General features: G+C 42.9%; 1 protein-coding gene across 1 annotated transcript in view; it reads left to right on the forward strand.

Moving 5' to 3' along the window:
- Positions 1 to 22,673, forward strand: part of LOC122476962 (transmembrane 9 superfamily member 2-like) — an 86,570-nt gene that overhangs the window by 13,006 nt on the left and 50,891 nt on the right. Inside the window, exons 4-6 of the mRNA XM_043569892.1 lie at positions 3,062 to 3,189; positions 3,873 to 4,002; positions 19,249 to 19,376. Coding sequence (XP_043425827.1) covers positions 3,062 to 3,189; positions 3,873 to 4,002; positions 19,249 to 19,376 — 386 coding nt within the window. The remainder of the gene's footprint in view (positions 1 to 3,061; positions 3,190 to 3,872; positions 4,003 to 19,248; positions 19,377 to 22,673) is intronic.

Raw genomic sequence — 22,673 nt, forward strand, 5'->3', positions numbered from 1 at the left:
CCCAGTGCTCATCGCGATCAATGGTTCTCCATACCCATCATCTGTTTCACCCATCCCCCCGCCCACCTCCCGTCCTCTCTGCTTCTACCATGTTATTGCAATTATGTTACACAAGTGGAATCACGCTGCCTGCAACCTTCTTGGGATCAGCTTTGTTTTCTGTCAGCACCATCCCCTTGAGATCCACGTGGGTTGTGTGCATTCACAGTAGTACTGCATGGTGTGGATATTCCGGTTTGACTATTTACCCCGTTGAAGGACACTCGGATTGTTTCTCTAGCATCCGACTGTGATGAGTAAGACTGCTGTGAACATTTAGGTGGAGGTTTTTTGGTGTGCGGCTGGGTTTTCATTTTTCCGGGGTAAACATCCAAGAGTGTAACCGCCGGGTGATGTGAGAGTGGCGTGCTTAAGTTTGCAAGAAACCGCCTTTTTCCAAAGTGGCCATACCATTTACGTTCCGACCAGCAAAGTAGGAGTGACGGCGTTTCTCTGCGTCTTTGCCAGCATTTGGTGTTGTCATGACAAAAATCGTTCTTGAAGTATAGTTGACATACAAGGTATTGTCATTTTTTATTTTGACCACTCCGATAGGTGAATTTCGCCGTAGCTTTCATTTGCATTTTCCTAGCGCCTAATGATGTTGAACACCTTTTCATGTGTGCGTTTACTCTCTGTATATGCTCTTCAGTGAGATGTCTCCTCTTCGACCCATTTTCTATTTGAATTGGTTGTTCCTTTACTATGGAGTTTGCAGAATTCCTTATATATTCCGGGTGTGATTCCTTTGGTGCAACAGTAGTTCGCAAATTGTTTCTCCCAGTCTGCAGCCTGTGTTTTCATCATCTACTTTTTAAAAAGTTTTTATTTTTAAGTAATCTCTACACCCAATGTGGGGCTTGAACTCACAACCCCAAGATGGAAAGTCAGATGCTGTACTGACTGAGCCAGCCAGGTGCCCCTTCTTTTCTTTTAAAGCCTATTTATTTATTTATTTATTTATTTATTTAATGTTTATTTATTTTTGAGAGAGAGAGAGAGCACGAGTGGAGGAGGGGCAGAGAGAGAGGGAGACACAGAATTCAAAGCAGGCTCCAGGCTCTCAGCTGTTGGCACAGAGCCCAACATGGGGCTCAAACCCATAAACTTTGAGATCATGATGTGAGCTGAAGTCAGACGCTCAGCCAACTGAGCCACCTAGGCACCCCGATTTATTTATATTTTAGAGAGAGGGTGCGAGCAAGAATGGGAGGGACAGAGGGAGGAACAAAGGGAAAGAGAGAGAGAGAGAGACAGAAAGAGAGAGAATCCCAAGCGGACTCTACACGTGGAGCCTGACTCGGGTTTCAATCTCATGAGTGTGCTGTCATGACCTGAGCCAAAATCAAGAGTTGACTCTTGACCAACTGAGCCACCCAGGTTCCCCTGTTTGTTTATTTTTAAGTAATCTCTATACCCAACACGAGGCTTGAACTCATGACTGAGATCAAGAGTTGCATACTCTTCCAACTGAGCCAGCCAGGCACCCTTATGTTTTCATCTAAAAAAAATTTTTTTTAACGTTTTTAATCATTTTTTTAGAGAGATTGAGTGAGCAGGAGGGGGACAGAGGGAGGGGGAGACACAGAATCCGAAGCAGGTCCCAGGCTCTGAGCTGTCAGCACAGAGCCCGACGTGGGGCTCGAACTCACGAACCGTGATATCATGACCTGAGCTGAACTCCGATGCTTAACCGACTGAGCCCTCAGGCACTCCTCACCTTCTTAACAGAGTCTTTCACAGAGCAAACTTTGTTAACTTTTTATGAGGTCCAATAGTCAAGTTTTCTTTTTATGGGTTGTGTTTTTGGTGTCAGGTCGAAGGAGATGTGATACAGCCTTTAGGTCTTGAAGATTTTCTTTCACGTTTTCTTCTAAAAGTTTCATAATTACTTTACATATTTAAGTCTGTTCTATTTGAGTTATTTTGTATGAGGTACGAGATTGGGTTGAAATTCCTTCTTCTTCTCCTTCTTCTTCCTCCTGTGCCTGTAGATGTCCAATTGCTTCAGCACCTGCCGTGGAAAAGACTATCCTTCCTCCACTGAATTGCTTTTGGACCTTTGTCAAAAAAAAAATCACATGGACATAGTTATGTAGATCTATTTCTGGGCTCTTTGCTGATCTCTTCCTTTGGTCTCTGTGTCAGGCATTAGCTTTTTGACAATTAAAGTTGCCCAACATACACTTGTGGCATACCACTGTCCTCATGGAAAAGTGAACTTTTTCAAGAAATGGTGTCCCTTGGAATGGAGAAACAAACATGACCGTATTAAAAAGAAAGAAAGAAGCACGACAGTGTTCTCCGCAGCTGCCAGTAGGGAACTTTGGGATTAATCGTCGTGTGCTTCCAGGATATGAGGTGCTAAATATAACACTTTTCATAGTTTATGCTTGCCCCTGATTTCCTGATTAATAACATTGGCACTTTACCCTGAGAATCCCTCATAGCTAGACTTTGTAAACAAGAGGCTTCATATGAAAAATATCAGATATTTTGTTATCACTTTTTTGGGAACAGCTCCACTGAGAGTTTCACATACCAAATAATTCACCCACTTCAAGTGTCCAGTTTTTTGTTAAGTAAGCTCTACACCCCAGGTGAGGCTTGAACTCATGGCTCTGAGATGAAGAGTTGCATGTTCTGTTGACTGAGCCAGCCAGGCACCCCTTAAAGTGTCCACTTCAATGTTTTTCGTATATTGAGAGAGTTGTGTGACCATGATTACAATCACTTCTGTTACCACTTTTAAGTGAAGGGTTCTATATGAGAGTTATTGACGAGGGCAAATTGGTCTTAGTCGTGAAAGCATAGTGTGTGTGTGTGTGTGTGTGTGTGTGTGTGTGTGTGTGGTGTAATCATTTCAGGTATAAATCGAAAGTTAAAGGAGATAGTGTTGAGGATGATGGCACACTGAAGTCTCTGAAGGAAAGGTTTATCTGTAAGATAAATTGCCTATTTTGTGACCCTTGGTTTATAAAACTTAGCCAAATCTTTTAATCTTTTAATTCTTTCTCAACAGTTTCCTTTTAACAGGACAGGAACATGCGTAAAAGTTTGTGTAAAATCCTATGATACAGCAAATGATGACCAGGAGAAAAAGCTGGCCTTTTTGAGGAAAGGAATACGACTGAATTATCAGCATCACTGGTAGGTTTGGCAAATGAGAGGACCTGATTTAATTTTTCAAGTCCTTTCAGAAGTAGTTTTTTTTAAAAAAGGAAGTAGGTTTTTAAAAATTTTTTTAACTTTATTTTGAGAGACACAGGGACAGCACGAGAAGGGGGGTGCAGAGAGAGAGAGGGAGAGAGAGAATCCCAAGCAGCTTCTACACCGTGAGCACAGAGCCGACGCAGGGCTTGAGCCCACGTGAGATCATGACTTGAGCTGAAACAAAGAGTTGGACGCCTGGGTGACTGAGCCACACCCAGGTGCCCCTAAAAAAAAGTAGTAGTTTTTTAAAATTTTTAAAAAATGTTTATTTATTTTTGAAGGAGAGAGAGAGACAGAGCGTGAGCGGGGGAGGGGCAGAGAGAGAGGGAGACACAGAATCCGCAGCAGGCTCCAGGCTCCGAGCTGTCAGCACAGAGCCCGACGCGGGGCTCGAACGCACAAACCGCGAGATCGTGACCTGAGCCGAAGTCGGACGCTTAACCGACTGAGCCACCCAGGTGCCCCAAAGTAGTAGTTTTAATAGGTCCTTGAAATTGTATGTATGCTATTTTTTGTAACTTTGATTAAAAACTTGAACTTAAATCCGTGCAAGATGATGTTGGTTTTGCTTGGTGTGAAACGCTTGTCAAAACTTTTATTGTTAAAATATTTGTATTTAGGATTATTGACAATATGCCTGTAATATGGTGCCGTAATACAGGGGATGGAACAAAGTGCTGCACACCAGGATTTCCGATAGGATGTTTTATTACCAAAAGTGGCGAATCGAAACATGCCTGCCTTACCCATGTAAGTGTTGAGAACTTACTTAGAAATATAAGAATACTGCTTCACTTAATAATTTGCTTTCTAGGATAGTCACTTAGCAAACATTAATGGGACACCTACCATCTTCTAGGTTTTGGGAATACAAACTCAAGTAGACGTGGTCTTTGTCCTCTAGAAGTTCACAGTCCTAACTAAGGAGATAGACCTGTAGACAGATCAATACAACAGAATGTTCTATGATAGGAGACTGAGAGACAAGGAGGATATAATGGAGGGAGTGAAAATGTATTTGTGAAATAAATGGGTGGGAGAGCATTTCTAGGAGGGAAATCAGTGTGATCAAGAACTTGGAAGTCTGGGGGCACCTGGGTGGTTCAGTTGGTTGAGCATCTGACTTCAGCTCAGGCCACGATCTCTCGGTTTGTGGGTTCAAGCCCCGCGTCGGGCTCTGTGCTGACAGCTCAGAGCCTGGAGCCTGCTTCAGATTCTGTGTCTCCCTCTTTCTGCTCCTCTCCTGCTTGTACTCTGTCCCTCTCTCTCTCTCAAAAATAAATAAACATTACAAAAAAAAATAACTTGGAAGTCTGAAACAGGATGCTATGATTGGGGGACTGTGAGTAGTTGAGCATGTCTGTGGCCTAAGGTTTAGGGTTTGGGAGGTGCAGCTAGAGATGATGCTGAAAAGGTGGCTGGGCAGAAGCTGGGTCGTGGAGGGAGGTCCTGTGTGCGATATTACTTCCTACGGTGCCTGATTTAATCCTTAGAACAGCCCTGTTGCTAGGACCCTACTGCTGCCATCTTATAGGTGATGAAACTCGGTCTCTGAGAGGTTAAGTGACATGACTAGAGGCATACAGCTTGTTAAGTGCAGAAGCAGGAATCCAGCTCAGAACTTTTTAGCTTGGAAGTCCCGATCTCACGGTCGGCCTTGTGGCTCTCCAGCAGTCTCCACTGGGCCCCAGGGTAACAGGAGGGTCTTCAGACTGCTGTGGAGACTAATGAAGAGGCTCGAATGGCCGCAAAATAGCTCAGCCAGGACAGCACTGTTTTAATTTGTTTTACGTGTCAAGACTCGATGTGGGCCAGCGATGGGGACAAAGGGGAAGAGAGAAGGAAGAATATAGGATGACTGCCCAGTTTCTTGCTTGGTTGTCTAACTGATGGTACTCTTTTTTTGTTTTTTTTTTAATTTGTTTTTTTATTTTCTAAAATTTACACCCAAATTAGTTAGCATCTAGTGCAACAATGATTTCAGGAGTAGATTCCTTAATGCCCCTTATCCATTTAGTCCATCCCCCTCCCACAACCCCTCCAGTAACCCTCAGTTTGTTCTCCATATTTAAGAGTCTCTTCTGTTTTATCCCCTTCCCATTTTTTATATTATTTTTGCTTCCCTACCCTTATGTTCATCTTTTTTTGTCTCTTAAAGTCTTCATCTGAGTGAAGTCATATGATATTTGTCTTTCTCTGACTGACTAATGTCACTTAGCATAATATCCTCCCGTTCCATCCATGTAGTTGCAAATAGCAAGATTTCATTCTTTTCGATTGCCGAGTAATACTCCATTGTGTATATATACCGTATCTTCTTTATCCATTCATCCATCGATGGACATTTGGGCTCTTTCCATACTTTGGCTATTGTTGACAGTGCTGCCATAAACATGGGGGTGCATGTGTCCCTTCGAAACAGCACACCTGTATCCCTTGCCTAGTAGTGCAATTGATGGGTGGTTGGGAAGTTCTATTTTTAGTTTTTTGAGGAACCTCCATCCTGTTTTCCAGAGTAGCCGCACCAGCTTGCATTCCCACCAACAATGCAAAAGAGATCCTCTTTCTCCAAATCCTCGCCAACATCTGTTGTTGGCCTGAGTTGTGAATGTTAGCCATTCTGACAGATGTGAGATGGTATCTCATTGTGGTTTTAATTTGTATTTCCCTGATGATGAGTGATGTTGAGCACTTTTTCATGTGTCGGTTGGCCATCTGGATGTCTTCTTTGGAGAAGTGTCTATTCATGTCTTTTGCCCATCTCTTCACTGGATTATTTGTTCTTTGGGTGTTGAGTTTGCTAAGTTCTTTATAGATTTTGGATATTAGCCCTTTATCTGATATGTCATTTGCAAATATTTTCTCCCATTCTGTCTGTTGCCTTTTAGTTTTGCTGATTGTTTCCTTCGCTGTGCAGAAGAATTTTATTTTGATGAGGTCCCAGTAGTTCATTTTTGCTTTTGTTTCCCTCGCCTCCGGAGACGTGTTGAGGAAGAAGTTGCTGTGGCCAAGATCAAAGAGGTTTTTGTCTGCTTTCTCCTCGAGGATTTTGGTGGCTTCCTGTCTTACGTTTAGGTCTTTCATCCATCTTGAGCTTATTTTTGTGTCTGGTTTAAGAAAGTGGTCCAGGTTCATTCTTCTGCGTGTCGCTGTCCAGTTTTCCCAGCACCACTTGCTGAAGAGACTGTCTTTATTCCATTGGATATTCTTTCCTGCCTTGTCAAAGATTAGATGGCCATACGTTTGTGGGTCCATTTCTGGGTTCTCTATTCTGTTCCATTGATCTGAGTGTCTGTTCTTGTGCCAATACCATACTGTCTTGATGATTACAGCTTTGTAGTATAGCTTGAAGTCTGGGATTGTGATGCCTCCTGCTTTGGTTTTCTTTTTCAAGATCTCTTTGGCTATTTGGGGTCTTTTCTGGTTCCATACACATGTTGGGATTATTTGTTCTAGCTCTGTGAAGCATGCTGGTGTTACTTTGATAGGGATTGCATTGAATATGTAGATTGCTTTGGGTAGTATTGCCATTTTAACAATAGTTGTTCTTCCTATCCCGGAGCATGGAATCTTTTTCCATTTTTTTTGTGTCTTCTTCAATTTCTTTCATAAGCTTTCTATAGTTTTCAGTGTATAGATTTTTCACCTCTTTGGTTAGATTTATTCCTAGGTATTTTATGGTTTTTTGTGCAACTGTAAATGGGATCGATTCCTTGATTTCTCTGTCACTTCATTGTTGGTGTATAGGAATGCAATCGATTTCTGTGCATTGATTTTATATCCTGCCACTTTGCTGAATTCATGGATCAATTCTAGCAGTTTTTTGGTGGAATCTTTTGGATTTTCCATATAGAGTATCATGTCATCTGCAAAGAGTGAAAGTTTGACCTCCTCCTGGCCGATTTGGATGCCTTTTATTTCTTTGTGTTGTCTGATTGCAGAGGCTAAGACTTCCAATACTATGTTGAATCCCTGTCTTGTTCCTGACCTTAGGGGGAAAGCTCTCAGTTTTTCCCCGTTGAGGATGATATTAGCATTGGGTTGTTCATATACGGCTTTTATGATCTCGAGGTATGCTCCTTCCATGCCTACTTTCTTGAGGATTTAAAAAAATTTTTTTTTAAAGTTTATTTATTTTTAAGACAGAGAGAGACGGAGCATGAACGGGGGAGGGTCAGAGAGAGGGAGACACAGAATCTGAAACAGGCTCCAGGCTCTGAGCTGTCAGCACAGAGCCCGACGCGGGGCTCGAACTCACGGACCGCGAGATCACGACCTGAGCCGAAGTCGGACGCTTAACCGACTGAGCCACCCAGGCGCCCCTTGAGGGTTTTTATCAAGAAAGGATGCTGTATTTTGTTAAATGCTTTCTGTGCATCTATTGAGAGGATCATATGGTTCTTGTCCTTTCTTTTATCGATGTGATGAATCACGTTAATTGTTTTGTGGATATTGAACCAGCCCTGCATCCCAGGTATAAGTCCTGCTTGGTTGTGGTGAATAATTTTTTTAATGTATTGTTGGATCCAGTTGGCTCATATCTTGTTGAGGATTTTTGCATCCATATTCATCAGGGAAATTGGTCTATAGTTCTCCTTTTTAGTGGGGTCTCTGTCTGGTTTTGGAATCAAGGTAATGCTGGCTTCATAGAAAGAGTTTGGGAGTTTTCTATTTTTTGGAACATTTCTATTTTTTGGAACAGTTTTAAGAGAATAGGTGTTAACTCTTCCTTAAATGTTTGATAGAATTCCCCTGGAAAGCCATCTGGCCCTGGACTCTTGTTTTTTGGCAGATTTTTGATTACTAATTCAGTTTCCTTACTGGTTATGGGTCTGTTCAAATTTTCTATTTCTTCCTGTTTCAGTGTTGGTAGTGTATATGTTTCTAGGAATTTGTCCATTTCTTCCAGATTACCCATTTTATTGGCATATAATTGCTCATAATATTCTCTTATTATTGTTTTTATTTCTGCTGTGTTGGTTATGATCTCTCCTCTTTCATTCTTGATTTTATTTATTTGGGTCCTTTCCTTTTTCTTTTTGATCAAACTGGCTAGTGGTTTATCAATTTTGTTCATTCTGTCAAAGAACCAGCTTCCGGTTTCATTAATCTGTTCTACTGTGTTTTTGGTTTCGATAGCATTAATTTCTGCACCAATCTTTATACTTCCTGTCTTCTGCTGGTTTTGGGTTTTATTTGCTGTTTTTTTTTCCAGCTTCTTAAGACATAAGGTTAGGTTGTGTATCTGAGATCTTTCTTCCTTCTTTAGGAAGGCCTGGATTGCTATATACTTTCCTCTTATGACCGCCTTTGGTGCATCCCAGAGGTTTTGGGTTGTGGTGTTATCATTTTCATTGACTTCCATATACTTTTTAATTTCCTCTTTAACTGCTTGGTTAGCCCATTCATTCTTTAGTAGGATGTTCTTCAGCCTCCAAGTATTTGTTACCTTTCCAATTTTTTCTTGTGGTTGATTTCGAGTTTCATGGCATTGTGGTCTGAAAATAGGCACGGTATGATCTCGATCTTTTTGTGCTTACTTAGGGCTGATTTGGGTCCCAGTATATGGTCTATTCTGGAGAACGTTCCATGTGCACTGGAGAAGAATGTATATTCTGCTGCTTTAGGATGAAATGTTCTGAATATATTTGTTAAGTCGATCTGGTCCAGTGTGTCATTCCAAGCCATTGTTTCCTTGTTGATTTTCTGATTAGATGATCTGTCCATTGCTGTGAGTGGGGTGTTGAAGTCTCCTACTATCATGGTATTACTATCGATGAGTTTCTTTATGTTTGTGATTGATTTATATATTTGGGTGCTGCCACATTTGGCGCATAAATGTTTACAATTGTTAGGTCTTCTTGGTGGATAGACCCCTTGATTATGATATAATGCCCTTCTGCATCTCTTGATACAGTCTTTATTTTAAAGTCTAGATTGTCTGATATAAGTATGGCTACTCCGGCTTTCTTCTGTTGACCATGAGCATGATAGATTGTTCTCCATCCCCTTATTTTCAATCTGAAGGTGTCTTTAGGTCTAAAGTGGGTCTCTTGTAAACAGCATATAGATGGATCTTGTTTTCTTATCCATTCTGTTACCCTATGTCTTTTGATTGGAGCATTTAGTCCATTGATGTTTAGAGTGAGTACTGAAAGACACGAACTTATTGCCATTATGATGCTTGTAGAGTTGGAGTTTCTGGTGGTGTTCTCTGGTCCTTTCTAATCTTTGTTGCCTTTGGTATTTATTTATTTATTTATTTATTTATTTATTTATTTACATTTTCATCTTTTCTCCCTTCAGAAAGTCCCCCTTAAAATTTCTTGCAGGCCTGGTTTAGTGGTCACAAACTCCTTTGATTTTTGTTTGTCTGGGAAACTTTTTATCTCTCCTTCTATTTTGAATGACAGCCTTGCTGAATAAAGAATTCTTGGCTGCATATTTTCCTGATTCAGCACACTGAATACATCCCGCCACTCCTTTCCGGCCTGCCAAGTTTCTGTGGATAGGTCTGCTGCAAACCTGATCTGTCTTCCCTTGTAAGTTAAGGACTTTTTTCCCTTGCTGCTTTCATGATTCTCTCCTTGCCTGAGTATTTTGTGAATTTGACTCTGATATGCCTTGTTGATGGTCGGTTTTTGTTGAGTCTAATGGGGGTCCTCTGTGCTTCCTGGATTTTGATGTCTGTGTCTTTCCCCAGGTTAGGAAAGCTTTCCGCTACGATTTGCTCACATAACCCTTCTACCCCTATTTCTCTCTCTTCCTCCTCTGGGACCCCTGTGATTCTGATGTTCCTTTTTAATGAGTCACTGCTTTCTCTAATTCTTAAATTGAGCTCTTTTGCCTTAATCTCCCTCTTTCTCTCTGCTTCATTATTCTCTATAAGTTTGTCCTCTATATCGCTGATTCTCTGTTCTGCCTCGTCCATCCTTGCCGCCGCTGCATCCATCCGTGATTGCAGCTCAGTTATAGCATTTTTAATTTCATTCTGGCTATTTTTTACTTCTTTTATCTCTGCAGAAAGGGATTCTAATCTATTTTGGACCCCGGCTTGTATTCTTATTGTGATTCTAAATTCTGGCTCAGACATCTTGCTTGTATCTATGTTGGTTAAATCCCTGGCTGTCGTTTCTTCGTGCTTTTTCTTTTGGGGTGAATTCCTTCGTTTTGTCATTTTGAAGGGAGAAAAGGAATTAATGAGGTAGAAAAATTGAAATTAAAAAAATTAAAATTAAAAAAATATTAAAATTAAAAATTACGCGCACACACACACACACACACACACACACATACAAATTGAATAGATGATGCTAGATCCTAGTTGTATTTTGGTCTGGGTGTTGAAAGTGGTTTGACAGATTAGAGAAAATAAAAGGGGGGGAAGAAAAAAAAGGAAATCTTTTGAGAATTTGAAAACATGAATACACTGAAGTAGACTAAAATGAGATGACGCAGGTAAAATTGAATTTGAAAAAATATACACAAAAGTAAAGAGTAGAGAAAAATTAAAGAAAAATATTTTTAACAAAAATTAAAAATAAATATGAATTTTTTCTTTTTCTGTATTTAAGAAAAAAGAAAAGAAAGGAAAAAGAGAAAAAAGATAAAAAAAGAAAAAAGAAATCGTTTGAAAATTTGAAAAAGTGAATACACTGAAGTAGACTAAAATAAAATGATGGAAGTAAAATAGAATCTGAAAAAATTTACACAAAAGGAAAAAGTATAGTAATAAAAATTAAAGAAAAATATTTTTAATAAAAATTGAAAATAAAAATGCATTTTTTCTCTTTCTGTATTCAAGAAAAAGAAAAGAATTGTGAAAGAGAAAGAGAAAAAAGGAAAGAAAAGAAAGAAATATGAATAGATGAACCTAACAGATTAAAGTAGGACTGAAATTGCTTTGTTTTCCCTTAGATGTTAGTGTATGTAGCACTTTATAGTCCATAAACTAAGGCGGCAGTGAGACTTGTGTTCTCGAGAGCCAGGTTGGCCCAGGAGGGCGGGGCTCAGTGTAACGGCTCCGCTCTCCACTAGATGGCGCTGCTAGCCTACTGGGGTGGATTGTTGCAGTGCTCGTAGGTGCCTATGCGCATGCGCGGGAGCGGTGAAAATGGCGCCACCCAGCCTCCCTGTCTGTTCTCCTGGCTCAGCAATCACACACCCGACCTCTGTCTTCAGCTCTCGTCCACTCCCCGCTTTTTCACTCTCCGTCACCAGGCCCCAGGCAGTGCCTCTCTCCGAAGTTTTGTCTCAGATGCGGCTGTGTTCCCCGGCCCCTTACTTCCCAAGGACTTCGGCTTTGACCCGTTCCGCCCCTCTGCGGGAGGGTCTCACAGAGCAAAGGCTGAATGAGCAATGGCCGAATGTCGGCTGCACCCAGGAACGCGGGCGGGACCCCGAGACTGCGGCCAGGTGCCAGCCCGCCCCAGAAAAAGTCCGCGAGACAGTGTAGCAGCGGCGTCTCGGGGATGATGGAAAATCACAACACACACCTGGCACCAGGCTTCCCCCTCAACGACCCTGTTCCAGCACCAGCGAATGTGGCCGTTTTGCGGGGTCTGCTGGGACCAGGCGGCTTCAACAGTCTGCCAAATATCCTTCCACGGGTGGAACCGCTTCTCCCCGTGTGGCCCGAGAACCTCCCGGAGCCCACCCTGCTCCTGGGGATTCGCCCTTCCCACCAGAGCACCGTCAGGTATCGAACTGCAGAGTTGCAGCCTTTGCTTTCCCCTTGTTTATGGTCTTAGTGGAATTTAAGCCCTGTCCTTTCTCTTTTCTCCCTTTTTAGCTCAGTCCCTGCGGCTGTTTCCAATTTTCCACTTTCTCTCCAGCTGCTTTTGGGGAGGGGTGCTGTTCCCGTATTCTGCCCCCCTCCCCAGTCTCCCTCCTCTCTCCGCCCGCAAAAGCAGTTCCCTACCTTTTGCGGCTTCTCGCTCCCCAAATTCACCTCTCCGCGCCGCGTACCTGCTGAATTCTGTGGTTCAGGTTGTGCAGATGGTTGTTTTATCCTCCAGTCAGTCTTCTAGGTGTGTAGGATGGTTTCGTGTTGGTCTGGCTGTATTTCAGGGACACGAGACGCACAAAAAACGTCCATGCTCTAACTGATGATACTGGCAACTGTTTCTTTCCAGAGAAGAGGGCAGGTGCTTCCTAAATTTCAGTCATTTTACACCATTTTGGTTGTTTTTGCCAGATCTGAGGCACCTGTGTTATTTATCTATTTAAATTAAAAAAATTTTTTTTAATGTTTATTTTTTTGAGAGAGAAAGAGAGACAGAGTGCCTGGCTAGCTCAGTTGGTAGAGCATTTAACTTTTAATCTCCAGGTTGTGAGTTCGATCCCCACATTGGTGTAGAGATTACTAAAGATAATTAAACTCAAAAAAATTTAAATAGGGGCACCTGGGTGGCCCAGTCGGCTAGGCATCCGACTTCGGCTCGGGTCATGATCTCAGGGCTCATGGGTTCGAGTCCCACGTCGGGCTCTGTGCTGAAAGCTGAAAGCCTGGAGCCTGCTTCGGATTCTGGGTCTCCCTCTCTCTCTGCCCCTCCCCTGCTCATACTCTGTTTCTCTCTAGCCCCATTATCTATCTGTCTTTAAAAAAATGTTTATTTATTGGGACACCTGGGTGGCTTGGTCAGTTGAGTGTGTGACTTCAGCTCAGGTCATGATCGCCTGGTTTGTGAGTTTGAGCCCCACCTCGGGCTTGTGCTGTCAGAGGGGAGCCCACTTCTGATCCTCTGCCCCACTCTCTCTCTGTGCCTCTCCTTCACGCCCGCTTTCTCTTTCAAAAATAAACATGTTTAATTTATTTTGAGAGAGAGGGAATCCCAAACGGGCTCCATGCTGTCGCTGCAGAGCCGAAAGCAGGGGCTGGATCCCACAAACCATGAGATCATGACCTGAACCAAAGTTAAGAGTTGGACACTTAACCACCTGAGCCACCCATGCACCCCCTTCTCCCCCTCACATGCATAGCCTCCCCCGGGATCAATATCACTCACCAGAGTGTGGTACGTTCGTTATAATTGATGAACCTACATTCTTGCACCATTACCCACCCAGTTTACGGTAGGGTTCACTCTCGGTTGTACATTTTGTGGGTTTGGACCAATGTGTGACGACATGCGTCCGCTGTTACGGTATCATACCCAGTAGTTTCACTGCCCCACAAACCGCCTGCCTTCTGCTTTCTGCCTATTCCCGGGTAATGGCTGTCTAGCGCCCTCTACTGACGAAACTTCTTTCGGCGCCAGCTTGCAAAGGGAAACTAAAGGGCCTAGATGGTTTTCACAGAGACCAAAGGGAATGGATTTGGAGGTGAGGGGCAAAGAGACAAGGCCTGGCACACTTTATACGCGTGTGCTCATCAATACTGTGATGAAAGAGAGCCCTCTGCGTACCTCCAGAAATCTCTGGGTAGCTCTCTTCTCTCTGGTTTTCTGCCCCACACCATCTAGCCCCTCGGTGTCCCTGGACCGTGAACTTGTTGTCTTCAATTCGGGGAGCCTGCAGGGCGCTGCTTGGGGCCCCTTTCCTTGCACCACAGCCTGGGAACTCTCTCTGGGAAGTAAGCTTGGTGCAGTAGTAGGGCTCGGCGTATTCGTTGCCTTTCTCTTGGTGATCACTCTCTTAATGTTCTTTGTTGTCTGAGGTTCAAAAACTGTTGTTTTCATATACTTTGTTACCCATTTTGGCTTTAGTTGTTTAAAGTGAAAGCGTAAGCGGCGCCTGGGTGGCTCAGTTGGTTACAAGTCCGACTTGGGCTCAGTTCACGATCTCATGGTTCGTGAGTTCGAGCCCCACGTCGGGCTCTGTGCTGACAGCTTGGAGCCCGGAGCCTGCTTCGGATTCTGTGTCTCCCTCTCTCTCCGCCCCTCCCCCGTTCACACTCTGTAACTTGGCCCTTCCTTTCTTTTTAATTTTTCAGAAACTCTTTATTTTCTTCAAAATTTTTAAGGAGTTTCCACATCCAACATGGGGCTTGAACTCACAACCCTGAGATTAAAAGTCCCATGCTCTACTGACTGAGCCAGCCAGGCACCCCAGACAGAACCTTTTTGTTTTAGATGTGTCTCTTATATACAATGTATTGTTGAGTTTTGCTCTGTGGTAACTTCTGAAAGCCCCTTTCCTCTTAACAGGTGAGTTAAACATATTTACATTTATGGATATGACGTTTGGTCTCAGTTCTGTTGTATTATTTTATGCTTTGTAAATTATTTTTATATCCCACATTGTATTGATTCTAAAACTCTATTTTCCCATATTTTAACATTTATGAAATTAGGATGTGTCTCTTTCAGATGATGGGTTGTCAAAGTTTAATTGGCAATGTTTTTTCCTAGCAGCACATAAAATAATGATGTTTTATAATTGGTGGCATTTGGGTTCTGTGAAGTATGATTAAAAATTTTTTTTAACGTTCATCTTTGAGAGATGGAGGGACAGAGCTTTAGCTGGGGGAGGGGCAGAGAGGGGGGAGGGGCATAGAGAGAGAGGGAGACGGAATCGGAAGCAGGCTCCAGGTTCTGAGCTGTCAGCACAGAGTCCGATGCGAGGCTCGAACTCACCAACTGGGATATCATGACCTGAGCCAAAGTCGGATGCCCAACTGACTGAGCCACCAAGATGCCCTGTAGTATGATTTAAGTAGGCTCCATGCCAACATGGAGCCCAATGTGGGGCTTGAACTCACAACCCCGAATCAAGACCTGAGCTGAGATCAAGAGTTGGATGCTTAACCGACTGAGCCACCCAGGTGCCCCTGGATTGGTGCCTTTTATCAGTTCTGGAATTCTCAGCCATTGTCAGAACTTTTCTTCTGTCCTTTTCAGACTCCGATTAAACCTAGGTTAAAAGTGTTTGTTTTCTCCTCTGTGTCTCTTAACCTTCCTTCTGTATTTTCCATTTTTTCCTGTGCCGTGTTCTTCTGCCCTATCTTCTAGTCTATAAATTTTCTTCCTCACTTGTTTCTTCTCTTATAAACACAAACATTGAGTGCACTTGTGATGAGCACTGGGTGTTGTATGTAAGTGATGAATTACTAAGTTATTTCATCCATAAACAAACCTCAAAAATACTGAAAAAAAATAAACATAGGCATTGATTTTTTTTTTTTTTTTGAGAGACAGGGAGTGCAAGTGAGCGAGGGGCAGAGGGAGAGAGAGAGAGAAGCGGGGCTCACCCGAAGCAGGGTTCGTGTTTGCCCTAAGCGGGGCTTGTGCTCACCTGAACATAGGGATTGAATTTTCAATTTCGGTAATCATCTGTCTCATTTCTGCAAAAATTTTTTGAAGTTTTTATTTATGTATTTATTTTGAGAGAGAGAGAGTGTGCATGCAAGCAGGGGAGGGGCAGAGAGAGAGGGAGAGAGTATCTCAAGGAGGCTCCTCACGGTCGGCGTGGAGCCCTACATGGGGTCTCCCATGAACCCTGAGATCATGACCTGAGCCAAAGTCAGACATTTAACCAACGGAGCTACCCAGGCTGAGCTGTCAGCACAGAGCCTGACGAGGGGTTCGAGATCCTGACCTGAGCTGAAGTCACAAGGCTCAACAGGCTCACCCACCCGGGTGCCCCAACATACACATTGTTCTCAACAATTGTTTGTGGAGTTTCTTTGAGCCCTGGGGTCAAAGTACTTTCCTCCAGAGAGGATTTTCATTGACTTCTTCCAGGGGTTTTTGGGAAATACCAGTCTGGGGCCACCTGAAAGCAAATTCACGACTTGACTTTCCTGGGGCCACTTCGGTGATGGGACTCCAAACTGCATATATATGTTAGGGCTGGCCTGTGGCCACAACTGTTCAAGGACAGTTCCCCCACTGCCTTTTCTGTTTAGCACCAAGGCCATCTTCCCTGTAGTCCTTTGGGGGAGGAGAAAAAGCTTGCTTCCTGTTCGTCTTTACCCTGAGGGTATTGGTTTTGAGCGCATTGGGTGGTCTCAGAGCCTTCTTGCCTGGGAGGGCCCTCCTCGAGTTCTCTGCTCTTTATTCCAGGAGGCTACCCAAACTGTCTTTCCAAGTTTGCCCAGGTCAGATGTCCCCAGGGCGAGAGCACCATCAATGCTCCCTCACGGAAGTTACCTCTCTGGCTTCCTGCTTTAGAATTTTGACATGACAGTTCTTTACTTTCTTGTCAGCTCACGTTTTGTTTTTGTTTTTAATTTAAAAGACTTTACTTCGGGGGCTCCTGGGTGGCTCAGTCGGTTAAGCTTCCGACTTTGGCTCAGGTCATGATCTCACCGTTCACCAGTTCATGCCCCGCATTAGGTGAGCTGGAGTCCCACTTCTCTCTCTCTCTCCCTCCCCCTTCCTCTCTGCCCCCATGGGATTCTCTCTCTCTCTCTCTCTCTCTCTCTCTCTCTGCCCTCCTTCACTTTGCCCTCTCTTTCTCTCAAAAAAAAAAAAAAAGAAAAATTCATTTCCTGTTATGTGAAAAGAAAGAAAAAGAAAACTAAGGCGAATAAAGACTGACCTACAGAGGATTATATGGGGCAAAATCTGAATTGCATCCCAATGGTTTTTGATCCAAATTCTCGTCTCTTTGCAATATACCAAACTACCTCTTGCATTTTTTGACCCCCTGTAGGATATTAGCTCTTAGGACACAGTTAAGAAGTGCCTGGCCCATAGTAGATGTTCAAAAATATTTTGCTGAATGGACGAATGGATGAATGAAGCAAAGTTCCCAGCCTTGTGATCTGCTGGGGAACACAGTTGACTAGGGGATGTAAACGTGTGAGTACACTGACTACAATTTGATGTGGTCAGTGACTGGCATACGAGCCCAGTGCTATGAGAGCACAGCATAAAGAATTCTTTGTGGTCATTTACCTGGTTAGACGTAGAGGCTGTGGCGGCAGATGAGGCTGGAGAGAGACGCAGGATCCAGATCCTTAAGGGCCTTGTTACCACTTTACCCATCACATTGGACCCTTTTGTGTCCCCGAGTGGTGGAGATGCTGTTCCTGGGGTGATTTAATCCTCACAGTACCCATTAAGATAAGTGCTGATATTGGGCGCCTGGGTGGTTCCGTCAGCTGAGTGTTCCGCTCTTCATTTGGGCTCAGGTCATGATCTCATGGTCCATGAGATTGAGCCCTGCGCTGAGTGCAGAGCCTGCTTGGGATTCTTTCTCTCTCCCCCTCTCTCTCTGCCCCTCCCCCACTCACTCTCTATCTCTAAAATAAAATAAAAAAGGTAAGTACTGTTACGATTTCTGCGTCATAGGTGGAGAAATGGAGACACTGAGGGGTTAAGCGACTTGGTCACACAGGCTAGCGGATGCCGTACCCGAGCTTTCCACCTTAGGCGGTTTGACTGTGGAGTCCACATCCTTAACCACTGTGCTGTGCTGCTTGTGCCGCTTCCGTTAGTACAGATCATGAACATCCAATACCGATACATGGTATCCCTCCATCCTAGTGCATGCAAATCTGCTAGCTGCATTTTATTGCTCTATATGGTTATTCCATATTTCATTTCACTGTCCTGATGGTCTTGTTTTCCAGTTTCTAGTTCTTTGCAATAATGGACGGCATTGCTGTGAGCAGTACTTACTCTCCACCCCAAGCTGATTGTGATACTCCCCCACAGGGGCACTCTTTTTTTTTTTTAATATTTTTAAAAGTTTATTCATTTATGTTGAGAGACAGAGAGAGAGAGAGAGAGGGAGTGTGCACAAGCAGGGGAGGGGCAGAGAGAAGGAGAGACAGAATCCCAAGCAGGCTTTGCGCCATCAGCACAGAGTCCGATGTGGGGCTCGAACCCACGAACTGTGAGATCATGACCTGAGCCAAGATCAAGAGTCAGACGCTCAACGGTCTGAGCCACCCAGTCGCCCAGCCCCAGTAGGATCACTCTTACCCTCTATCATCACTGTACTAAAGGATCTCTAAAGTTCCTTCAGACCCGTCACTCTCAGTTCTGGGATTTGCAGAGCCATGATTCTTAATCTAGGAGTTCTGCGTGTTGCAGATTACTCAATATGGTAATTGACAAGGTTCATTTGGACTCATTTTCTGAAGATTGAAGGGCCTGGGTGATGTAACAGCTAGTATTTATTCAAGGCTTCCTATGCTAAGCACTTCACTAAGTACTTTACATACATGATTCTATGTAGCCCTCAACAGTTCTATGAGCCATCTTATTTTTTTAATTAAAAAAATTGTTTTAAGTCATCTCTATACCCATCATGGGGCTCAAACTCATGATCCTGAAATCAGGAGTCACATACTGTACCGACTGAGCCAGCCAGGTGTCCCTATTGTCCCCGTTTTTAAAAAGAGGAGGAGTGCCTGGGGAGCTCAGTCTGTTGAATATCCATCCGACTCTTGATTTCGGCTCAGGTTATGATCCCACAGTTTGTGGGATCAAGTCCTGCATGGGGCTCTGTGCTGACAGCATGGAGCCTGCTTGGGTTTCTCTCCTCCTCTCTCTGCCAGTCCACTGCACGGGCACACTCTCTCTCTCTCTCAAAATAAATAAACATTAAAAAAATTCTTAAAAAAATAAAAAGAGGAAACTGAGGGTCCAAGAGGTTAAATGACTTGTTTATGGTCACGCAGCTAGTAACCAGCTGTTTGATTGCAAAGCTCATATTGCCAAGCCCTTCGTTTGCTAGGGCTGCTCTAAAAACACACTACAAAATTGGGAGCTCAAACCAACAGAAATTCATTGTCTCACAGTTCTGGAGACTAGAAGTTCAAGATCAAGGCGTCAGCAGCGTTGGTTCCTTCCGAAGGTTCTGAGGGAGAACTGGTGGTTGCCAGAGGGGAGGGGTTGGGGGATGGGCAAAAATAAATGAAGGGGATTACGAGGTACAAGCTTCCAGGTATATAAAAAAAAGTAAGTTATGGAGATGAAAAACAGAGAGAATATAGTCAATAATATTATAGTGTATCTCATTTTTATTCCATGGCCAGATTTTATTTTTTTTAGTTTTTAAGAAAAGTTCAAGCTTCTTTAAAATTTCTTTATCTTTTTGCAGCCTGAATTCAACAAAAGTAATATTTACTTCCTCTTCAACCACGTTGATATTACTATTGCATACCACGAGGACAGTGGAAGAAATGGGGGTTTTGCGAGATTGGTTTCTGCTAGACTTGAGCCCCAAAGGTAATTAGAGAATATCTTTTTTAATTAGCTCCATTCATTTAAAAATTAATTCAGAATATGGAAGTTCTCAACTAGAATTCTCATTTTTAGGATACGTGTGTGATGTCACCTCAGACATACAATTTGAAAAATCAAATAGGCAATTTATTCCCTTCTGCCTGTAGTTAGCGTTTGAATACCATGTGATGTGAGAAAGAATTGACAGATCTGGAAGGGAGTAGACCTACTGAGGGCATCCTTACTCTCTTCTTTACTTGCTGCCCTATGATAAAGAGCTTAGATTTCAATTTGTGCTTCTTCAGAGGACAGGTCTCTTACTGGAATCTATTAGGCAGGTATCACCTGAGTATAAGGAAGACTCTACTAACAATTAGAGTTCTCTAACTCTAATTAAATAAGCAATCCCAAGAATTAATGAGTACTGTATCCCTGGATGTTACAGAAAGAGCCTGGATGACCCAGGTGTTGGAGAGTTCATAAGTAGGCATCCAGCACAGTGTCTGGTCCCTAGTAAGTAAATGCTCAATGAATTGTAAAGGACATTGGGTAACAGACTCGACAGGCGACCTTTAATGTTCCGACTCTAAGATCCTATAGGATAAATTAGTACTCTTCCATTAAGACAGGTAGAGAGGGGAATATGGCACACAATGTATAAAATCATGGTCCATTATGGGAAAAATATACAAAACCTGAAATATTAAGATGAGGAAGTTGTCCCTTGAAACTTCCGTGAAGTATATTAAAGGAAGCACATGTGGTATAATTTTCTGAACACGGAGCAAGGAATTAGGAAACTTGGATTTTTAGTCTCATCTGTCCTGGTTCCATTTTGGAAGTGAACCCTAAGTTTGTAGAAATGAGTCAGACTTCATTATTTTTAAGGCTACTACCCTATCTTACTTTAGCCACGGCTGTTCCATCTGTCACAGATGATGCTCAAAGAGAAAGAATAGAGAATGTATCATGCCAAACTTTTGACCATGGGTAGGTTAACTTGATCTGTCATAGGCTTAATTTCCTCATCTGTGAAAGGACCGGGCTGAATTAGGAGTTTTTCACATGGCCCCTGATGTATCAAACCCTGGAAATTTTTATTGATGTGTATTTTCCTGGGGAAAAGGATCAGGGCGTATTTTTTGAACAATAGGGAATAAACATAGCTACCCAGAGAGGCCAGGAAATACTCATCATTGTCAAGGGCAATCACCCGTGCTTTTTTTGTGTGTATGTCACTTCTGATATCTGGCAACAGAATTTTAGGACGATGGACTGTGAGGTCTATCTCAGGATGGCTGCTCATATTCAACGTCATTAGGTAGTAAACATACAAAGTATGATCATCCAGGAAGAAGCTAGTCTCATCAGCTATATGAAAATCAAACTTAAGGCTTTACAGTTATACCTCATATTCTCAGACTCAGAGTAAAAAGCCAAGAAAATGGTTTTTTAGAGTAGCATGTATCTAGTCATTGTAAAGGTCATTTTTGTGGGCCTCTTGAGAACGAGGACTGTGTTATAATTAATTTTTTTTTTTTTTAGAATTAGACAATCTGTTCAAGGCCATAGCAGTGAGTTAGGCCTAATGGTGTTCTAAGCCTACCATCTTGTGTTGTCTTTTAGGTACTGTACCCAGATAATTTGCCTGATGGTTACCATGGTTGATCGTTCCTTTTTCCTAGAATCACTTGCTTAATTTGGCTTTGAGAATACCATACTTCACTGATTTTCTCCTGTCTCACTAGTTGCTTATCAGTCGTCTCCTCATTTCTCCAACATCTCAATATTGGAGGGTCCCGGGACTGAGTCTTTGAACTTTTTTTCTTCTTTATATATACTTACACATTGGCAATCTTACCCTGTCTCCTGGTGTTAGAGCCCACATTGACTCTTTGATCTGTAGACTTGTATATGCAGCTGTCTACTTGACATGTTCATTTGGATGTCTAGTAGGCACTTCAAATTTAACACGGCCAGAAATGAACTTCTAATCTTTCCTCCAACCTGTTTTTCCTAGTGTCTTCTCCATCTCAGTAAATGGCAACTACATCCTTCCAGTTTCTCAGGCCCCCAAACTATGGCCACACCCTTGACTCCTCTTTATTATTCTTCATTCATACCCTATATCCATGCCAACCTTTGGCAGATAACGTGGCTCTCTTCTTAAAATATATTCAGGACCCACCACCAGTTCTCATCACCTCCACCACTATCATCTGGTCCAAGACATCATTATATCTCAAGTGAATTAGGGCAAAACCCTCGCTGGTCTCCTTGGTGCCACCCTTGACTTCCAGCAGTCTCTTCCCAATACAGCTTGCAGAGTATTCCTTTTGAAATGTCAGCTCATGTCAACCTGCTCAGAATCTTCCAGTGACTTCCCATCTCACTTGGAGTAAAAGCCAGTTTTGAAAATGGCCTACAAGGCCTTATACAGAGCACACGCAAGGCCAGTGGTTTAAAATAGGGCTTTTACATTGATTAGAGATCTTTTTTTTTAATATGAAATTTGTTGTCAAATTGGTTTCCATACAACACCCAGTGCTCATCCCCACAGGTGCCCTTCTCCATGCCCATCACCCACTTTTCCCTCCCCCCCTCCCATCAACCCTCAGTTTATTCTCAGTTTTTAAGAGTCTCTTATGGTTTGGCTCCCTCCCTCTCTAACTATTTTTTCCCCTTTCCCTCCTCCATGGTCTCCTGTCTTTCTCAGGATCCACATAAGAGTGAAACATATGGTATCTGTCTTTCTCTGACTTATTTCACTCAGCATAACACTCTCCAGTTCCATCCACGTTGCTACAAAAGGCCAGATTTCATTCTTTCTCATTGCCAAGTAGCATTCCATTGTGTATATAAACCACATCTCCTTTATCCATTCATCAGTTGATGGACATTTAGGCTCTTTCCATAATTTGGCTATTGTTGAAAGTGCTGCTGTAAACATCGGGGTCCATGTGCCCCTCTGCATCAGCACTCCTGGATCCCTTGGGGAAATTCCTAGCAGTGCTGTTGCTGGGTCATAGGGTAGATCTACTTTTAATTTTTTGAGGAACCTCCACACTGTTTTCCAGAGCGGCTGCACCAGTTTGCATTCCCATGATTAGAGATCTTAATACAATTTTTGCCGCATAATCTCATTGATGTGAAATGCAGATATTTCATGTGCTGGGTTCAAGGCCCAGACTTAAACAGGGAACCTTGGTATGCATTATCGTGCAGTCATTGAATTTTTTTCTGTAGATGTTGTTTGTCGGTAGCCTTAACAATGATCATTTTTAAAATTCATAGCTGTTT

This window comes from Prionailurus bengalensis, chromosome X (assembly GCF_016509475.1).
Source record: "Prionailurus bengalensis isolate Pbe53 chromosome X, Fcat_Pben_1.1_paternal_pri, whole genome shotgun sequence".
Taxonomy (NCBI): Eukaryota; Metazoa; Chordata; class Mammalia; order Carnivora; family Felidae; genus Prionailurus; species Prionailurus bengalensis.